This window comes from Peromyscus maniculatus, chromosome 7 (genome assembly GCF_049852395.1).
Source record: "Peromyscus maniculatus bairdii isolate BWxNUB_F1_BW_parent chromosome 7, HU_Pman_BW_mat_3.1, whole genome shotgun sequence".
NCBI lineage: Eukaryota > Metazoa > Chordata > Mammalia > Rodentia > Cricetidae > Peromyscus > Peromyscus maniculatus.
The window spans coordinates 104,510,587-104,532,019 of NC_134858.1; the positions used below are offsets into that span (position 1 = coordinate 104,510,587).

Consider the following 21,433-nt stretch of genomic DNA (forward strand, 5'->3'; position numbering starts at 1 on the left):
TCAAAACCCATTCCCTCAGTTTTGCTAGGTGTATTTCCAGGGCTTTTCCGTGCCAGACAGCGCAGCCACAGAAGGTTCTACAAAATAGTGCTGTCTTCGTATGGCCATGGGAGCAGAATTAAAGAGCCTGGGAGGGTTGTTTAGGGGCTGGGAAGGAGGGATGTTAGAGGACACCTTGTTTGCTACACAAGCCTTCAGGAGTGGAGTTGGGGTGAGAAGACTGTGAAGAAGGATTGAGGTGCCAGGAATATCTTTTTAAAACAGTTTATTTTTATTTCACGCACATTCATGTTTTGCCTGCATGTATGTCTGTGTGAAGGTGTTGGGTCTCCTGAAACTGGAGTTACAGTTATGAGCTGCCATGTGAGTGCTGGGAATTGAACCTGAGTCGTCTGGAAGAACAGCTTAACCACCAAGCTCTTGCTCTAGCCCTGCGAGTGTCTTTTTCCTCTTGTTCTCCAGGTCATCTCCTTGCCTGTTGACATGCCCAGCCCCAGCCCCAGCACTAAGGCCAACTTCCTATCCTCACTTGGGGCCACATTGTGATGCCCTCATTCAGACACTGACATTTTCTTTAGGTGCTTCCCAAAGAGGGAACAGAGGCACTCTAGACCCCAGCCAGCCCTGACTCCAGACCCCAGAGTCAGTCTATGCATGCAGAGGTATCAAGAATTTTCATGGGTTGTCGTCTTTAGATCAGTGACTGGCAGAAAGGAATGAGCCTGAGGATGGGAACTGGACTCCTGTGAGGTCAGGTCAGGTTGGGACCTAGCTGATGCTTTGATGATTGAGTGGCATGTGACCGTTACCATTCCAATACACAAACACAGGAAAACCTTACTGTCGTTCTCTGTGAGAGACAACAGGAGTCAGTGAGGCCCAAGACTCAAGGCTTCCATTAGTTGGAAACATAAACATACACCAACCATTTAGACCTTTACTGGGGACCGAAGACATAGCGCTCCTTCTAATCAGCTCTCAGTGGTCAATGATCTCAATATGGAACTGCAGGTGAGTGGTGGTGATCACACAGTGACCCCTCAAGAGGGAGCAAGACTGGCAGTTGTGGTATTTCCAGTGGCCCTGGATGATGCAGATGGCATTGAGGACCTGGCAGTACCGCCAGTGGATGCGCCACATCCGAATCAGGGACTGGAGCTTGACCACCGCTCTCTCTCTGTTCGAGTAGTCAATCAGCGCTTTCCTCCGCTTCTTCTCCAGATTCCTCCCGAGTGTCAACCGCCACCAGCATTGGATGATCCAGGCTCGGAGGGCTGCGTGGAGCAGGGTCCTGCGCACCAGTGTGCCACGCCACCAGGCCTGGACCTTAATGGCTGCTTTGATTTTGGCCTTTTTAAACTTTTTCTAGACAGAGATAAGAGAGATTACTCAAGGACCTTCCTGCTACCAACTTTCAGGGTCTCCTTGGAAGGGCTTTGGACTCTCTTAACATTGGCTCTTCCTTGGAGAGTTCTGGGATCTAGCAGAACTCTGATCAGGAGCCAGGAGACCTGGTAGGGACCTTCTTTGTCATTGTGGACACATCACCTCACCCTCAGTGGCACAGTTCATTTCTTTTTCTTTTTTTCTTCGAGACAGAGTTTGAGTCCTGGAACTCGCTCTGTAGACCAGGCTGGCCTCGAACTCACAGAGATCCTCCAGCCTCTGCCTCCTGAGTGCTAGGATTAAAGGCGTGTGCCACCACCGCCCAGCTGTTCTTTCCTTTTTCATCCCATGTATTCTAGGCTGGCCTTGAACTTCTTATACAGTGGAGGATGACTTTAAATTTCTGTTCCTCCTGCCTCCATCTCCCAAGGGCTGGGGTGACGGGGCGTGTACCCTCCTGGCTAACAGTATCCTTCTCTTGCCTACATCACTGCTGCCTAAATCAAGAGAAAACCAGAGTCACTGGAAGGGTCCACTGGGGATGAGAGGAGCCCTGCTGAAGTCACAGCTCATCTTTGGGGAGCACTGATTGGAGAACGTTTGCCCTCCTCAGGCCTCTGTCTGGTTTTGTTTGCCGACTCATGTCCCATCATCTGCAGTAATCATGGATTTTTATTTTGTGGTGTGGTTTGTAGTATTTCCTGCATGTTCTACAACCAGCCTTCCTGTATTTAGGCCATTCTGCTTAATTCAGAGTACGTGTGTTCTCGACTTCCAGCCCCAAGCAGTTAGTTTCTGATGGCTTTCCCACTTTCCAGTCACCATGTCACAGTCAGACTCAGATCCAAGTGTCTGGGAGGAGGAGGAGGAGGAGGAGGAGGAGGAGGAGGAGGAGGAGACAGAGAGGAATGAGCAAATACTGACTTGACTCTTGGTTATTTTAGACTTGGGTGTATATGAGGTGGAATCCCACGCCCCAGGACATGGATCCAGATGATTCGGAGTTCTCTGAACTGTGGTAATTCTACTCACTTGTTTTTTTGCTTTTCGTTTCTCCTTCCTTTGAACAATCTCATCTTCCTCTTCAGTTACAGATGAAATTAAACTGCTCTTGGACTGTCACCAGAATTAAACGAGAAAGACACATCCGTGAGAAAATCATTCTTTGTGTGGGTCTGTTCAAAACCACCCACTGCTTGACTATCCCCTCTTTTCCCTAGACCTGGGAAGCCCAGGATGATACCCACCCACACCCTGCTCTAACCCCTGCTGGACCTGTCATGTCGTTTACACAAAACGTAAGCACCTTAACCCGCCTGCATCTAGATGGTTTGCTTGCCCTGGCTTCTCAGCTTCCCAAGGTCTGGTACGAGTGGTCTGATGGGGAAACTGAATTCCCAATGGCTTTGTGATATACGCTTAAGACATCTGCCTCAGACTCTCCTTCGCCTGCTTCCACGTCACACATGTGCTACTGCCCCCCTCTCAAGTCCCTTCTCCCAGTGACCCCTTTCTAGCTTCTCACCTCTATAGGCATTCCAAGGGAGGGGGACCCACAAATCTAAACATTCAGATCTAGGATCTGCACATGAGAGAGAACATGCATCTGTCTTTCTGAGCCTGGGCTACTTCCCTCAGTAAAATACCTTCTAGTTCCCCCCATGTACCCAGCAGCCTTACAATTGCTGTGTATTCACAGAATTCAAGATTCAGTTCTGTGTATATACCACGTTTTCCTTATCTGTCATCAGTTGGTAGGCATCTAGGCTGACTGTTTCCTAGCTAATGTGGATAGAATATTGATGAACATAGATGTCCAAGTATCTCTGTAGTCAGAGCTACAAGCTTCAATTCTCCTGGCTAGCTTTCACAATCCTCAAAGGTTGTATGCGTAGTACCAGGGGAGAAAAGTAATCAACGATCTTATCCAGCTGTGAACCCTGGGAGCTGCAGGAACAACTGACCTGACAAGACATATCCATCGGTGCAACAGTGGTACAAAGATTATGGGAACAACCAGCCACTTTCGGATTGGATTTGAAGCCCATTCTACAAGATGGAACCCATGTCTTGTAGCACGAATCTTAAAGGGTCTTATTAATAAAAAACTCGGAAGCCAGGTATTGGGGTGATGCTGAAAGATCAGAGAAACATAACAAGCCACAGCCAACCTCACTTTGCCAATTCCTCAGCTGACCTTGTTTCCTCACACTGAAAGCTTGTGAGTCCTCACCTGAATGGATCTCAGCTGAACTGCTGCTAAAAGCTAAAAGCTTAAAAAGTTCCTGGTCTTCACGCCTTATGTACCTTTTTGCTTCCTGCCATCACTTCCTGGGATTAAAGGTGCAAGTCACCATGTCTGGCTGTTTCCAGTGTGGCTCTAAACTCACAGAGATCCAGAGGGATCTCTGCCTCTGGAATGATAGGATTAAAGGCGTGTGCTACCACTGTCTAAACCTATGTTTAATATAATGGCTGTTCTGTTCTCTTACCCCTAGATGAGTTTATTGGGGTACACAATATATCAACCACAATGTCTGGCATTGTTAACTGAGCCAAGAGCCCAGGGCAGGCTAGGTTATAGGCCCTAGGGGAGAACCTAGTAATATTTTTCTGCTAAGTAGTCATAGCAATAAATATCCCCCTAAACTCTTATTTTTATACCCATAGATTAGTACATCTCTCAACCCTTATCAAAGAAGCTTCTTTTTACAGTAGATGGAGATTAATGCAGAGACCCAGAACCCATTGAGAAGGCCATTAAAGATCTACCATAAATAGGCACCAAGACGTGATAGACCCAATCTGAATCTCTAAAAACTTAGAAATTCAGATGTTACTCATTAAAAACTATCCTAAAAGAATTTCCATCAAGAATTTCACAGAAGGAATGCAAGCTTGTACAGCCACTTTGGAAATCAATATGGCACTTTCTTAGAAAATTGGGAATCAATCTCCCCCAAGACCCAGCTATACCACTTTTGGGCATATACCCAAAGAATGCTTAATCATACCACAAGGGCACATGCTCAGCTATGTTCATAGCAGCATTGTTTGTAATAGCCAGAACCTGGAAACAACCTAAATGCCCTTCAACTGAAGAATGGATAAATAAAATGTGGTATATATACACAATGGAGTACTACTCAGCAGAGAAAAACAATGACATCATGAGGTTTGCAGGCAAATGGATGGATCTAGAAAAAATCATCCTGAGTGAGGTAACCCAGACTCAGAAAGACAAACATGGTATGTACTCACTCATAGGAGGATACTAGATGCAAAACAAAGGATGACTAGACTGCTACTCACAACTCCAGGGAGGCTACCTAGAAAACAGGACCCCAAGAAAGACACAGGGATTGCCCAATGATGGAGAAATGGATGAGATCTACATGAGCAAACTGGACATGAGTGGAGGTAATGAAGGGCAAGGGTCGAAGGAAAGAGAGCTTAGGGGAGCGGGAGATCCCAGCTGGATCAAGAACAGAGAGGGAGAACAAGGAACAAGAGACCATGATAAATGAAGACCCCATGGGAATAGGAAGAAGCAAAGTGCTAGAGAGGTCCCCAGAAATCCACAAAGATACCTCCACAATAGATTACTGGCAAGGGTCAAGAGAAAGCCCGAACTGACCTACTCTGGTGATAGGATGGCCAAACACCCTGTCGTGCTAGAAATCTCATCCAATGACTGATGGAAGCGGATGCAGAGATCCACAGCCAGGCCCCAGGTGGAGCTCCAGGAATCCAGTTGGTGAGAAAGAGGGGGGATTGTACGAGCGAGAGATGTTGAGACCATGATTGGAAAAAGCACAGGGACAAATAGCCAAACTAGTGGAAACACATGAACTATGAACTAATAGCTGAGGAGCCCCCAACTGGATCAGGCCCTCTGGATAAGTGAGACAGTTGATTAGCTTGATCTGTTTGGGAGGCATCTAGGCACTGGGACCAGGACCTGTCCTTAGTGCATGAGCTGGCTGTTTGGAACCTGGGGCCTATGCAGGGACACTTTGCTCAGCCTGGGAGGAGGGAACTGGACCTGCCTGGACTGAATCTACCAGGTTGAGCTGAATCCCCAGGGAGTCCTTGCCCTGGAGGAGATGGGAATGGGGGGTGGGCTGGGGGGAGGGAGGGGGGTGGGAGCAGGGAGGACAGGGGAATCCATGACTGATATATAAAATTAAATCAAAATATAAAATTAAAAAAAATGAAAATGGCAAAAAAAAGAAAAAAAAGAATTTCACAGGAGCTGGGCAGTGGTGGTGCATGCCTTTAATCCTAGCACTCAGGGGACAGAGGCAGGCGGATCTCTGTGAGTTCAAGGCCAGCCTGGTCTGCAAAATGAGTGCCTGGACAGCCAGGGCTACACAGAGAAACCCTGTTTCTTTCTATTTTTTTTTTAAGGTGCGAGCCACCACTGCCAAGCATTTTTTTTTTTTTTTAAGATTTATTTATTATGTATACAGCATGTACAACTGCAGACCAGAAGAGGGCACCAGATCTCATTACAGATGGTTGTGAGCCACCATGTGGTTGCTGGGAATTGAACTCAGGACCTCTGGAAGAGCAGCCAGTGCTCTTAACCTCTGAGCCATCTCTCCAGTCCCAACCCTGTTTCAAAACAAAAAAACAAAAAACAAAACAAAACCAAAAAAGGATTTCACAGGGACAGTTTGAATTGGTGGCAGACCTCTGTAACCTAGCACTTGGGTATTTCTTATTAGAATCACATGTGTGTTCCATTTTGTCTGGACTCTTTCATGTTGCAGTACCTGATAATTTTCTGTTGCCAAATAATATTCCGCTGTATGGAAATGCCACATTCTGTTTGTCTGCACACCCTTTTCATGGGCTCTGTGCTGTTTGATTTTCAATAACGCAGCTATCAATACCCATGCACAAACTTTCTGTGAATAGTCTTTCATTTCTCTATTTTTTAAATGACTTTATTTTATTTTATGTGCACTTGTGTTTTTCCTGCATGTATGTCTGTGTGAAGGTGTCAGATCCCCTGGAAATGGAGTTACAGACAGTTGTGAGCTGCCATGTGGATGCTGGGAATTGAACCTGGGTCCTCTGGATAGCAGCTGGTGCTCTTAACCACTTAGCCATCTCTCCAACCCATTTCTCTATAGCTAGGAATTGAACTTCTGGTTCACGGTCAGCTCTGAGGAATCATTTAAGGAACAGAGGCGTTGTTTTACACAGGGACCAATCATTTAAGAACTCTGCTACTGTAAGTTCTTATTCTTTCTTATTTCTGCCACCACTTGCTACTGCTTGATGCTTTGATTAATTACTCTTCTGGGTGTGTAGGGGTATCATCTTGAAGTTTTTAGTTTTTCTTTTTAGTATTATGTTTTAGATTAGCTGGGGATGGAGTGGATCTGGGAGGCGTTACAGGAAGGACTGGGGAGTAAATGATTGGAAAACATAGTAGAACATTCTCAAAGAATTAATAAAATTATATTTAAAAAGATTTCTCCCTTCCCTCTCATAATTAATTCCCTTTCTTGTTTCATGACCCATCCAGACATATAAATACACATGTAGGTATTGCTACAAGCACATGGATTTTTAAATCTTAGGTTCTGTATGCATACAAGAGAAGATGTATTTAATTTTTTTAAAACAAGTTCTCACTATGTATCCCTGGCTGTCCTGGAACTCTCTATGTAGAAGACCAGGCTGGCCTCAAACTCACAGAGATCCATCTGCCTCTGCCCCCTGAATGCTGGGATTAAAGACTCATACTGCCACAGCTAATATGTTTTATCTTTTTTGGGATTGATGATGTTAAATGTATTTTGTGTGCTTATTGGCCATTTATGTGTCTTCAGAGAAATGTCTATTTCTAGATCTTTTGCCTATTTTAATTTATTCATTAGAATTTTCTGAGCGGGGATTAAATTAACTTAAAAACACATTAAGAGGGTCAACGAGATGACTGAGTGGGTAGAGGCACTTGCACACGGGGCTGATGAACTGCACCTCATCCCCGAATCCACAAGGTGGCAGGAGAGAACTGATTCCCCAACTCTGGAGGCTGTCTTTGAACTGCAAGCAGACAGACTGGCTGTGGGCACCTCACACACATCCACAGCACACATCCACAACACACATCCACAGCACTACACACACCTAAAATAACAATAAATGAGTGAAAGTTAAATTGCAGTTTAAAATGTAAGGGACAAATAGCAATAGAGACTTGAGAATCTGTTCTGTCCAACAGTCCTGTAGATACTGTCAAGGAAACAAACACATTTTAAAAAAGCAGCAGTACTGACAAAACATAGAAAACAGGCTTTAGAAAACGAGGCCTACAAAAGCTATTTTGAATGAGAAAACATTGCTCCCAGATGTTATGTTGTTCTAAAATCCAAGAACTCGGGAGACAGAAGCAGGCAGACTTGTGAGTTTCAAGGTCAGCCTGGTCTACATAGTGAATTCCAGGACAGCCTGGTCTACATAGTGAATTCTAGGACAGCCAGGGCTGTATAGTGAATTCCAGGACAGCCTGGTCTACATAGTGAATTCCAGGACAGCCAGGGCTGTACAGTGAATTCCAGGACAGCCTGGGCTGGATAGAGCTTGTTTGTCTCTAACAACAAAGAAAAGCATTCCTGTTCCACATTGCCCATTGAGTTACTGTTGACTCCAAGAGCGTCTTGTGTTTACAGCAACCGTGTGTGATGTTTCCTTCCACTATGAACACTGGGTCAGACATAGAACACTGGCTTCACAATACCCTAATTTTTAATTAAAAAAAAAAATAAACACCCAGCCTGGTGGTAGTGGTGCACACCTTTAATCCCAGCACTTGGAGGCAGAGCCAGGCGGATCTCTGTGAGTTCGAGGCCAGCCTGGTCTACAGAGCAAGATCAGGACAGGCACCAAAACTACACAGAGAAACCCTGTCTCGAAAAACTAAGAAAAAAATTTAAATGCTCATTTTCTCTTATATGCATGCAGAATCTAGATCCAAAAGTATGGATGTGTGTATCTATATGCATATGTGTATTTCTGTGTGTGGAAGGGTCATAAAACATGAAAGGGGACCATGAGGGAAGGAAGTATATATTTTATGTTATACTAGTATACAAATACAATTTCTTACTATATTATTCTCAACAACAAATAAAGCTTTTTTTTTTTTTTTTTTTTTTTTGAAAAGGTCTCTCCACAAAACCCTTCTGTCCTGGATCTCGCTCTGTAGACCAGGCTGGTCTTGAACTCACACAGATCCACCTGCTTCTGCCTCCCAAGTGCTGAGATTAAAGCAAATAATTTTTTTTTTGAGACAGTATTTCTTTGTATATCACCCCTGGCTGCCCTGGAACTCAGTCTGTAGACCAGGCTAGTCTTGAACCCACAGAGATTCACCTACCTCCACCTCCCGAGTGTTGGGACTAAAGGTGTGCGCCACCACCACACCCAGCACAAATAAGATTTTTGATGCCTAGCCAGTGACTTTGTAGAGAAACTGAGCCAGGGGCCCCCAGTACCCAAGGCTTTTCTAGCACCTTTTCATTGTCCCTTTTTTAAAATGAAAAACCTTTTAAAAAGTTTGAGACACACGTACTATATTTACATCTTCTCCCCCTTCCCTTTGCCCCCCAACCCTTCCTGTATCCTCCCTCTCTGCTCCTCTCACATTCACGGCTTCTTTTTCTCTGTCACACACATACATTCATAGATGCAGTCTACTGAGACCATTTGGTGGCCTTCGCTTGTATGCTATTTTTTGGCTGAGCACTTAGTATTGGATGACCAATTAGGGAGCTTATCCCTGAGGAAGACCCATTTTCCCTCTCTGTCATTAATTGCCCATAGCGTGTCATCTAGGGGTGGGCCTTATGAGATTTCCCTTAAAGTCACAGTAGTCTGGAAGTAGGGCAGAGCAGGCAGAGTCAGCAAGAGGAGCTGAGGCAGAAGGGGAGGGGCAAATAGGAGGGATCCTTCTGTAAAGCTGGACTCCAGACCGTCATTCTCAGTGTGGGAAAGTGTCATTCACAAACTTGACACTTCCACGGTTTGAGGGAGGGTCAGTTTATGGAGGTCCTCCTGGGCATCGACTCCTCCATCCTGTCAGGGGTCAGCCTGTGGAGGTCCTCCTGGGCATCGACTCCTCATCCTGTCAGGGGTCAGCCTGTGGAGGTCCTCCTGGGCATTGGACTCCTCCGTCCTGTGGACTGAGATCAGAATTTCAGACTCAGTCTCTCAGAGAAACACAGCCCTTAGCTGTGGACCTTACTCTTGTTCCTTCCATCCTGTCTGGCTTTCCACTCTTGATAATTGTTTAGGCTTCGTCTACTCATTTCTCATGAAGAAACGGTTCAAAACTACTCAAAACATGGATTTTTTTTTTTAAAGATTTATTTATTTATTATGTATACAGCATTCTGCTTGCATATATCCCTTCAGGCCAGAAGAGGGCACCAGATCTCATTACAGGTGGTTGTGAGCCACCATGTGGTTGCTGGGAATTGAACTCAGGACCTCTGGAAGAACAGCCAGTGCTCTTAACCTCTGAGCCATCTCTCCAGCCCCCCAAAACATGGATTTTTAAAATTTGTTTTTTAAAGAAATTTTAATAAAGAAGGAGATGATGTTTATGGCAATGGCCAGTTTTCGGTCTGGGTTTTCTTTTTTTCTTTTTTTTTATTCTTTTTTTTTTTTTTAAGTTTTATTTATTTATTATGTATACAGCATATATGACCTCAGGCCAGAAGAGGGTGCCAGATCTCATTATAGATGGCTGTGAGCCACCATGTGGTTGCTGGGAATTGAACTCAGGACCTCTGGAAAGGCAGTCAGTGCTCTTAACCTCTGAGCCATCTCTCCAGCCCTAGGTCTGGGTTTTCAATAAATAGGATTCATTAGGACTTTTCCCACTGGGGTGTGAGGAGGACCATGAAGACCAGGGATTTTTCAAAGATCAGGATCATGAGGTAAGAGTACACTGCCTAAGCCAGGCTTACACAGCAGAGGACCCCAAGTTCACCAAAAATGCTGCCCCTCCAGCAGGACACTGACAGCATGCACTTCCACATAGATGCACAGCATGAATACAGTGGCACCTGGAAGAAAGCTGATGAGGTTGACAGTTAACGAGGACCCTCTTCAGTGAGGTCTGCTAGGTAGACACTTGCCAAGTGGACGGGCAGCATCCCTGTGGCGTGTTTGGAAGTGCCTGAAAACCAGATCCTTCAGGGCCTGTTTTATTGCTGTGCAGAGATGCCATGGTTATAAAAGAAAGCACTTAATGGGGGCTTGCTTTACAGTTTCAGAAGTTTAGTCCATTTTCGTCATGGCAGCGAGCATGGAGGCACAAAGGCAGACATGGTGCTGGAGGAACGAACAGTTCCATATCTGGGATCCACGGGCAGCAGGAAGAAGGAGGGAACCACTGGGCCTGGCTGAGCTTCTGAAACCTCAAAGGCCACCCCCAGGGACATACTTTCTCCAACAAGACCACACCTACCCCAACAAGGTCATACTCACTCCAACAAGGCCATGCCTCCTGAATGCTTTCAAACAGTGCCACTCCCTAAGCATTCAAATATATGAGCCTATGGGGCCATTCTTATTCAGACCACCAGTCATCTTTCAAAAGTTGGCTCTCTGAAGCATTTGAGCATCAACGTTCTTAAAGCCACCTTACCCAGCAGCCTCTCAGAAAGGTGCAAGAACTGTATGAGCACACTGCTCTCCCAGCAGCCCTGGCCCAGGCCTTCCAGGCCGTCCACAGCAGGTGTTCAGGGCTGGATTTTGTCTGGTGGGCCTAGCAGAAGGGTACAGGCCCTGCCTCGCTGCTTCCAGGGCCATTCTGCTTCCTTAGCCTTGACCCAGAAGCTCCAGCCAGGCTCATCAGAATTTTAGTAGGAGTTGTGTGTGTGCCAGACACAAGTTCATGATCAGATCTATGATCTGTGAAACGTTTTCTGTCAATTCTGTGGATAGACTGGCCGTGTGTGATAGCATGGAAGACTCGAGTTTGGATCCCTACCGCTGACCCAAATAGCCAGTATGGTGGCACACACCTGTAATCCAGCTGCTGGGGAGGCAAGCCAGGAGGATCCCGTGCATGTTCATGGGAGTGAAGCTGTTACTTCCAGATACTTAACTTCTCTTGGCTATGCCCCCTGAAGCATGGTTCTGGGTCATATGGTAGTTCTATTTTGATTTTTATAAAGGATCTTCCATATTGTTTCCCATATGGCTGTCCCAATTTTTCTCTACACCCTTGCCCACACGTCCCCCCTTGTCTTTGGATGATAACCATCCTAACAGATGTCAGGTGATGGCTCATTGTGATTTTGATCTCTATTTTCCCAGATGGCTAGTAATGTTGACTACCTTTTCATGTACCTGTTGGCCAGCAATATGCTTTCTTTGGAAGAAAATGTCTTTTTAGGTCTTATGCTTACTTTAAATTTCCTTCCCCACCCCTCTGATTTTTAAAATCAGAACGTGCATGCCTACAACTTCTCCATTTACAGCTTGTTTAGTCTGTTCACAGTCTTTTGTGGTTCTCTATGCATTTTAGTTGGGATCTTTTTTTAAATGCTTAGAACATTCACATTATATTTTGAAATGTTGAATTTTAAAAAAAACCTCTCATTTTTAGAAATATTGTATTAAGGGTGAAATGTCATTTTAGGAACTTGAGAAAGAATTCTAATATTGGACAAAGCTCAAAAAATAGAAAGATGCAAAAAAAGGGACACAAAGCAGTTAAAATTATCTCCTCACAGGAAAAAAAAAAGTTGATGCTGTTATTTAATATGGAGTAATAGAGTCTCTTGGTACCATTACAGATAAAAGTTTTTAAACATCTGTGGAGGTTTTGCCGGGATCATAACTGAGTTAATTAGTGTGTTCTTGTGTGGGGTCTGCAGCCGAACAGAAATATGAAAGGGGAATGCCATGGTTCCGTTTGAAATGTCTCCCACAGGATCATATTTTGAATGCTCGTTTCCCAGGTGGTAGAGCTCTTTTGAAAGGTTGTGACTTTTTTAGGGGGTGGGTCTTAGCTGGAGGAAATAGGTTGGTAGGGGTGAGTGAGCCTTTGAAGGTCGTAGCCTGGCTCCTGATTCCTGTTGGTTTTTGCATCCTGATGTGCACGATGGAAGCACTCTACTACACAGTGCCCCTGCCAGGAACAGAGCTGCCCTGCCATGATGTACTAAAGCCCTGAAATGGTGAGGCCTAAAAATAAACCCTAAAATAGGGTCTCTCTAGGTATCCCAGGCTGGTCTTGAACTTGTAACTCTTCGGCCCCACCTCCATAGTTCCAGGATTATAGGCATGCAACACCATGCCGACACTTTTTTCTTTCTTCCTTTTTTCTTTTAGCTTTCTGGAAAAAATAATTGTAACCTAAGCTGTATTTCCAATTATTGAAATATAATACGTACTGAGAAGCATCTATTCAGGTTGGGACATGGCTAGGGTAGGCCAGCATTCAGCTTTGTCTGTTCGATGCTCTAATTCACTACCGAAGTGTCCAAGAGTGGCCAGTAAGCTACAGAGCTATACTAGATCAACACTGTTGTCTTTGAACTTGGACCAAAACTCAGAGTGGTAGCTCTGCTGAACAAATAAGCTATAACCATTTAACTGACACAGTGTCAACATTTTAATTTTATTTTATATTTTGAGATAGACACTCATGTAGCTGGGGCTGGGTTTGAACTCCTGATCTTCTTGCTTCCACCTCTGGATTACAGGCCTGTATCACCATGTCTGGATCAATATTTATTTATTTATTTATTTATTTATTTATTTATTTATTTATTTATGTATTTAGAGACAGAATCTCACTATATAGCTCTGCTGTCCTGGAACTCACTCTGTAGACCAGGCTGGCCTCAAACTCACAAACATCCTCCTGCCTCTGCCTCCCAAGTGGTGGGATTAGAGATGTGCACCACTATTATTTTTGAATATTTTTTTAGGGAGAAGAAAAATATTTTAATAAACTATTAGCAGTACAAAATATTTATAACATAGATAAAAATACATGCCACAGGCCATTTCTAAAATGCAGTGATGCAGCTTTATTACTATATTTATAGCAATATGCATTTTACCTATACAAAAAAAGGCTCCTTTCTGGGTACATTTTGTGCGTGAAATGAAGTTTTTCTTTATCAGTGTTCAGGCTGTGTCAGAAAGTGCACAGAATGCTAAAGACACTGGCATCACATTTGGATTTTCTTTAGAAGTAGCCATAATACAGACAACTCATTCGTGGGGCTTAGGAGACAACTCAGTCGGTAAACACTGGCGTCACAAGAATGAGAACCCCAACTCCATAAATAAAGCCGGCTGTGGAGGTGTGTGCCTGAAATTCCAGCGATAGTGAGATAGGAGGCAGAGACCGTGTGTGTGTGTGTGTGTGTGTGTGTGTGTGTGTGTGTGTGTGTGTGTGTGCGCGTCAAGGGAGATGGTTCAGTGGGTAAAACACTCACTATTCAAGCGTGGGAACCAGAGCTTAGGCCACCGGCACCCCACACACGTGGGTATTGTGGGGTGTGTCTGTGACCCTAGTACTGGAACAGTGGAGATAGGTAGGTCCCTGGAGCTCACTGGCCAGTCTGTTTAGCCAGTTCATGAACCTCATGTTCATCGAGAGACCCATCTCAAAAATAGCAGGTGGAGAGTGAGGAAGGTCCCTAATGCTGGCCTCTGGCTTCACACACACATGAGTGTGCAGTGTCTGCCTACACACAAACAAAATGGTAAGTACGTAGATGAGAACACCGATTCCTTACTTCACAGAAAGGGTTAATGAGGGAGCTTCTTGAGTCATTTCACCCTGCAAGAACAAGTGCACATGAACCTGCCTTTGGATACCTTTACTTCTCTAAAAAGCCTCATAGCACGGCTCCCTGATGCTGAGAGTGTTCATTTCTCTCTGTGCTGCAATGAAAATAGCATTTACACAGTTCTAGGGAGTATTATTATAGAGCAGCTGAATAGTAAAAATCATTCTTAGCCCTGAGTTGTGATAATATATTATGTACCTTAATAAACTTTGCCTGAAGATTGAAGGACAGAACAAGCCACTAGATTAAACATAGAGGTCAGGCAGTGGTGGCACACACCTTTAATCCTAGTACTCGGGAGGCAGAGATCCGTGTGGATCTCTGTGAGTTCAAAGCCACCCTGGGCTATATGAGATTGACTCATTCTAGGAGAGAAACAGAACCAGACAGTGGTGGCACACACCTTTAATCCCAGGAAGTAACATGGTAGGGCAGAGAAAGCTATATGAGAGGAGACAGGAACTAAAGGCTTTTCAGCAGAATCGTCCTTTCAGCTAGAGGTTTTTCAGGCTGAGGAGTCGATGAGGTAAAAGATGGTGGCTGTGGCCGTTCCTTTGTCTCTCTGATCTTTCAGCATTTACACCAATATCTGGCACAGGTTTTTTTTTTTTTTTTATTAAAATACCAAATTAGATTTTGCATTATACTGAGTTTTCTGTTATCTATGCTCCAATTTTTAAATTTTATTTATGTATTTTAGTTTTTTTGAGACAAGCTTTCTCTGTGTAGCCCTGGCTGTCCTGGAACTCGCTCTGTAGACCAGGCTGGCCTCAAACTCAAAGATCTGCCTGCCTCTGCCTCCCAAGTGCTGGGATTAAAGGTGTGCGCCACTGCCTCCTGGCTGCTAATTTTTTAAAAAGCTTTAAGGGTTTATTTTATTTTTAATCATGGGTGTATATGAATGTTGCTCCAACAGAGGCCAGAAGAGATTGTCAGGTATCTCTGAACTGGGGTGACGGATGTTTCTAAGCCTCTGGACAAGGGCACTGGGCACCTAACTCTAATCTTCTGCAAGGGTGGTACATGCTCTTAACTGCTGAGCATCGCTCCAGTGCCCCCTGTTCTAAATTAAACAAAAACTAGTGCACAGTAATGAGATCTGGCCTGAGGGTCATTCTCGTGTGATGCTGAAGACAGAGCTCTTGTGCTAGGAATACACTCTACCCTTAAGCTGTATTCTCCAGCCCCTGATTTTTTTAACTGTAACTTAGTAAGTATACTAAGTGTTCTAGAGGCTTATGTCATTAAGAAAACAACTTCCGAAAGAAGAAAAAAATCAAATATTTTGCTTAAAAAATTAGCTTTTAAAGTTAGTATACAAAGTAACAGATTCTATTACCATGTATTATTGTAGTCTTTATTTTTCAGTGTTTGTGTGTGTGCATGTGTATGTGCGTGCATGTATGCATGCGTGTGTGTGTGTGTGTGTGTGTGTGTGTGTGTGTGTGTGTAGGTTAGAGGACAATTTGCAGGAATCAGTTCTTTCCTTCCACCCCATGAGTCTTGGGATTAAACTTGGGTTGTCAGCCTTGGCAGCAAATGCCTTTACCCAGTGAACCATCTCGCTGGCCCCATACTCAGATATAGAGAACTTTATTGGATCAATCATTAGAATATCATCTTGTTCAGAAAGAATATAAAAAGTGGTACAGCCTGGATTCAGTGAAGATTTTGATAGCTCTAGGTCACCAAAGCCTGAGAGTTTGAAGAACTAGTAATCAATTTCCCCAAATCTCCATATGGATTAGGTGTGTAAATCTGACAAGACTTAGAATGGCTGGCAGGAGAGGCGACCTCTGGGCCTTCAGGGTTCTGAAGTAGGTTAAACACGACATGCAGCGTCTCTGTGTGCAGTCTTGTCTTTTCTCAGTACCCTTGGAACCTTCTGACTTCCCAGGCTTGCACTCTGAGTTCCCTTCTCCGTCCCTCTGTTTTTATCTTTGCTTCACCTGGGAGTGTGTAGCACGAATCTTAAAGAGTCTTATTAATAAAATCAAACCTGAGGCCAGTTATGGGTTAAAGCCGGAAGATCAGAGAAGCAGAACAAGCCACAGCTACCTCACCTCACCAGTTCCTCAGCTGATGCTGTTTCCTCAGACTGGAAGCCTCTGAGTCCTTGTCTGAATGGGTCTCAGCTGAACTGCTGCTCAAAAGCCTAAAAGCTTAACCAGCCAAAAGCTTCTAGTTTCTGGTCTTCATGCCTTATATACCTTTCTGCTTTCTGCCATCACTCCCTGGGATTAAAGGCTCACTCCCTGGGATTAAAGGCATGTGTCACCATTTCTGGGTGTTTCCAGTGTGGCTTTAAACTCACAGAGATCCGGATGGATCTCTGCCTCCCAAGTGATAGAATTAAAGGTGTATGTGCCACCATTTTCTGGTCTCTATGTCTATCTAGTGGCTGTTCTGTTCTCGGACCCCAGATAAGTTTATTAGGGTGCACAATACTTTGGGGAACACAATACCACCACAGGAGTGAGTATCTTAGTTACTTTTCTATTGCCATGACAAGGCAACTTTAAAAGAAAATATTTAATTGGGCATGGCAGTTCCAGGCACTAGAGTCCATGTCCATCTCGACGGGGAGCATGGCAGTGGGCAGGCAGGCATGGTGCTGGCGTAGCAGCTGAGAACTCACATCTGATCCACAAGCGTGAGGCAGAGAAAGAGAGCTAACTGGGAAACGCACCTCCTCCAACAAAACCACACCTCCTCATCCTTCTCAAACAGTTCTACCTGCTGGGGAGCAAGCATTCAAATGCTCGAGCCTCTGGGGGCGGGGCATTCTCATTCACACCACCACACTGGGGTTGAGAGTTCACAGCCTTGCCTCACTTCTAGTTTTCTCTCCCTGCTTCCTGTTTGTGGTTGAAGATGAGATTTTCAACTTCCTGCTCCAGCCACAATGCTTGGCACCGGATGCCACTCTTCCTCCATGCCATGACGGACTTTTAGCCCTCTGGAACTGTAAACCCAAAGAAACTCTTTTTTTTCCATAAGTGGCTTTGGGTCATTGGTTGTATCACAACAGAAAGGTAACTAACACCGTGGCCATCATTGTGATCGCATTCTATGATAGTTTCATCATTGAAAACGAAAACAGAAGTCACCACCAGCAAAAACCAGGAGCAGTCACTTCTTTCCTGCTGATGTTGGCAGATTCTAATTTATTTATAACTCTATAATTTACCTCTCTTGGGCATTTTATATAAATTTTATATAACTCTGCAATATGTGTCTGTCTCCCACTTAACATAATGTTTTCAAAGTTAACTTATATCGTAGAACTTCTGTTTTTCACATTATTCTCTTTTCTCTTTCTTTCTCCTCTCTTTTTCTCTGTGTGAACGTGTGTGTGTGGACCCCAGTGTGCACGTGGAGGTCAGATGGCAACTTTTCCCCCCTCAGTCTTTTGTGTTTTCTAAGAGTTTTGTGCAGTGTATTTCGATCATATTCACTTCCTCACTCCTCTCAGATCCATCCCCCACTTTCAACTGACTCAACTGTGTCCTTCCCACCACTGTCAAGTACAGTTTGTACTGCTGGGATACTCTTGTATGTGTGGCCTTCACTGAAGGGCGGTCAACTCCCCAGGCCTCCCCTTAAACACACACACCCCCTCCCAGCAGCTAACAGTTGCCCATAGCTCTTCAGCTGGGGGTGGGGCTTCATGCCCACCCTCCTCCCCTTTGTCTGATGCGAGCGTATGCAGGTTATGTGCACGCTGTCTCAACTGCCACGGATTCGTATGTGCAAATGCCCTGCTGTGTCCAGAAACGCTATTTCCTGTTGGTCGTCCATCACCTCAGGGTCTTATAACCCTTCCACCCTTTCTTCAGCGGTAATGCCTGAGCCTTGGGAGGAGGGGCTATGAAATGGATGTCTTATTTAGGGCTGAACCTTCTTCAGCTTGTTATCCTCTTGACCAGCTGTAGGTCTCTGTGTTAATTCCCATCTACTGCAAAAAGCAGCTTCTCTGATGAGGGTTGAGAGACACACTAGTCTAGGGATATAGCCACAAGCCATTAGGAGTCGGCTTAATACTATGTCTATTTAGCAGAGTCATAGCAACCTCCTATAGGGGCTCTGACTTGTCTAGCCATAGGTTCATGGCCGCAGGTAATGGTGCCAGGCATGGGATTCAGCTTGTGCAGTGAGATCGGTTGGTTACTCATGATGCTTATGCGCTAGTGGATATTTCTTGCCAGGTCATTGTAACTCACAGGGTTCACAACTGGCTAAGAGTGGTGATTCCTTTTCTCCTCTGGTAGTGTGCATAGCACCTTCCAGCTCAGGAAAATTAGACACTATGGGCAATGCTTCCTTGTGGGTATCCGCTTGGTAGCTCCTTGTTCTATGACTCAAGGATGTGTTATCTTTAGCAAGAGGGTCTTACCATCAAGTTCTGGAGGTAACCAAGAGCATTGGCAATTTCCTATAATATTTGGGGGGTCCATGTGACTCACCTGCCAACAACTTCAAAAGATGTAACACATTCCCAGCATTGGGCTTTTTGTTGTTCTCTTTTGTCTAGGATGGCATTTTTGTCCTATAATAGGGTAATTCTATTTAAACTTTTTATATATGTATGTGTATGTGTATGTGTATATGTATATGTGTATGTTTTAGAAAGCTTCTAGAGTAGTAGGCTTCCATGTGAGTTTTTCAAAATGTCTTTAGTGTTAGTTATCCCTCTTGTCTTCCTCTACCCTTTCCTCCAGTCTGCCTCCCAGAAGACAACCTGTGGGAATCAGTTCTCTTCTTCCAACCTGTGGATTCTGGGAATTGAACTCAGGTCTTCAGGCTTGGAGGCAAGAGCCTCTGCTCACTGAGCCATGCCACCAGTCTGCTCACCACCCCCTTTTTGGACAAGGCTCCTCCAGGTAGCCCAGGTTGGACTCCCTGACTGAGCCTTGCAAAGACTGGAATTTACAGGTGCACCACCACATCTGGTTTCTGTTTAGCTTTGCGAGGAGTTGATAAACGGTTTCCTCCCGTCCAACAAGACTTTTCTTTTAGTTCATCTGCTGTGGGGATGAAGCAGGATAGAGCGAGGCTCATTCACAGGTGGAGAGAGGGGGTCACTGGGATAAACTGTAGAAGAATACTGAGGGGCAAGAGCATGGATGGTATAGCTGTGAGTGGAATTGGTTATGTCTGTCTCTGAGGAGTTCTGATTAGACATTAGAAAATATTTGCTTAGTGTATGCAAGTCAGCGAGGGCCGGATAATCTATGTTGGGCTTAATGTTCATCTCTATTGCAACAACCTTGCTGTACAGGCCATAATAGTCTGACCTTTCTCCTGGAAGAGAGAAGGCAAGAAAACAACAACAAATTAGAGGCTGGGGTGGTGAATTATTCTTTCTATGCTGTGGGAGAGTGCTCATAATGATTATATTAAGTGCTTGGTAGTGGGCAGAGAAGTTGCATGTCTCATCTATTGCTTTAGGAACATGAAGCTTAGGCCCTTCAATTCCAACTTCAAAAGACAGGGATGGTCCCAGAGTTGTGTACTGAGTTGCCTGGTTCTGCATAGATACAGACATCTTGATCCGAATTTCCTGGTTTGGAGGTACCAGGCTCTGTGGGGAGGGAGAGAGGAAGAGACGTAGAGTCTGAGCCCCTGGGGTGGGGGTGTCCCTATGGCGTGACAATCACTGAGACTCAAAACCAGGTCAGGCATTTATTGAGGCACTAGAGCCAATTCTTTGTGCTACAGGCCTTTAGAGGGATAGGATTTCAATATGGAACTCTGGCTGCTTGGAAACAATTCCATATTGAACCTGAAAAATGTCATCGTTCTGGAAGGTAATTCTGCTCTCGAGGGACTGGACCACGCAGAGCGTGTTGCACATTTGACTGAAATACCGACGGCACTGCCACATGCGAACCCAGGCCTGGAGCCTGACTGCCGCCTCTTCCTCGATGACATATATCCTCAGCAGGGCCAGGCGCTGTTTAAGAATGTGCCTGTGCAGGATGCTCCTCCACCAGCACTGAATCACACAGGCATTGAGGGCAGCAACCAGCAGGGTTTGCCTCACCAGGAATCCGCGCCACAAGGCCTGGATCTTACTGGCTGCTTGGGTCCTTTTTCGTTGGTGCAGTAGTTTTGGAGGATGGGGCTAACCAAGCAAAGGACAGGATGCTCAGTGGATAGGGATGCAAGGAGAGAGGGATAGAGTTTTGTCTCCACCTCTGTCTTGGCCATAGCTACGGCCATAGCTCATCTTCTGAGCCACAGTGGCCTCCTCTATAAAGTGAGGTCTGCTTATACTGTGTTCACAGGGGAACCCAGGGGGAAGACTTCCTGATCCTGAAGACCCCATGAAGCTTTCACAAAGAAGAATTATAGATTTCCAGTCTGCTGCATCTCAGTTCTGAACCAGCCCACACTTGTGCTAGCTGTCACAGCTCCCTAAGTTCTTCTCTCATTTCTACCTCTCTCAATCATGCGGGCCCATGGCAACCCCCGTCTACCTCCTCACTTCCCACTGCTCTGTGACTCACCTTCCTGTGTCCCGTGCACAGGTCACTCGGGGTAGGGAGGGTATTTAAGGGACAGGAGAGCAATACCGAGTGGGAGCGAAGAAGGTGCCTCTATTTCTACAAACACTGAGGTCAGGGGTTCGGGGACTCTGGTTCATTTATGGTCCTGGGTCACACTTACCTTTGGTTGCCTCTCTTCCTTATATAGACTGAGTTCAACGTCAGACTTCTGCAATTGAAATGAGGAGTCACAGGTAAAAGCCAGCACCCCTGCCAGCTCCCCAGTCTTTCCCCAAGTCCCCTAGAGCAGCCCATGACTTCCCTCGGCCAAGTAGCATCCCTCGACCCCAGGGCAGGGGACCTGACGCTCTTACACAACATTGAGCGCCCATGGCAGAGGAGGGGCTCAGGTGATCATCCCCCGTCGGTTGCTGCTCATCTGACTCCGGCAGGCCTAGGATGGCTGATGGAGGAGATGACCATGATGTCATAAGGGCGACTGTGACCCAGGGACCAGGCTGTCTTCCCCAGTATCACAGGTTTTGGTTGAAGAAGAAATATCTGTTTCTAGCCAGGAAGGGACTAGAGTCCTTAGGGTGTGAATCTGCTCTACCCCAAAGATGAATTATGGTTTGGCTGCATCAGGTACATTCTGTCCTTGGCCACTGAGGACAGTAGCTCATGTTGTGAGAAGAAGGTATACGGGCCTCTGAC

The 21,433-nt window shown here is 45.3% G+C and overlaps 1 protein-coding gene across 1 annotated transcript in view; it reads right to left on the reverse strand.

Annotated features, from left to right (window-relative positions):
• Positions 1-917: 917 nt before the first annotated feature.
• Positions 918-21,433, reverse strand: part of LOC121826489 (IQ domain-containing protein F2-like) — a 32,607-nt gene continuing 12,091 nt past the window's right edge. Inside the window, exons 4-7 of the mRNA XM_076576990.1 lie at positions 21,094-21,182; positions 20,901-20,948; positions 2,419-2,502; positions 918-1,365 (exon numbers count right to left, since the gene is read on the reverse strand). Coding sequence (XP_076433105.1) covers positions 979-1,365; positions 2,419-2,502; positions 20,901-20,948; positions 21,094-21,111 — 537 coding nt within the window. The 5' untranslated portion in view covers positions 21,112-21,182 and the 3' untranslated portion in view covers positions 918-978. The remainder of the gene's footprint in view (positions 1,366-2,418; positions 2,503-20,900; positions 20,949-21,093; positions 21,183-21,433) is intronic.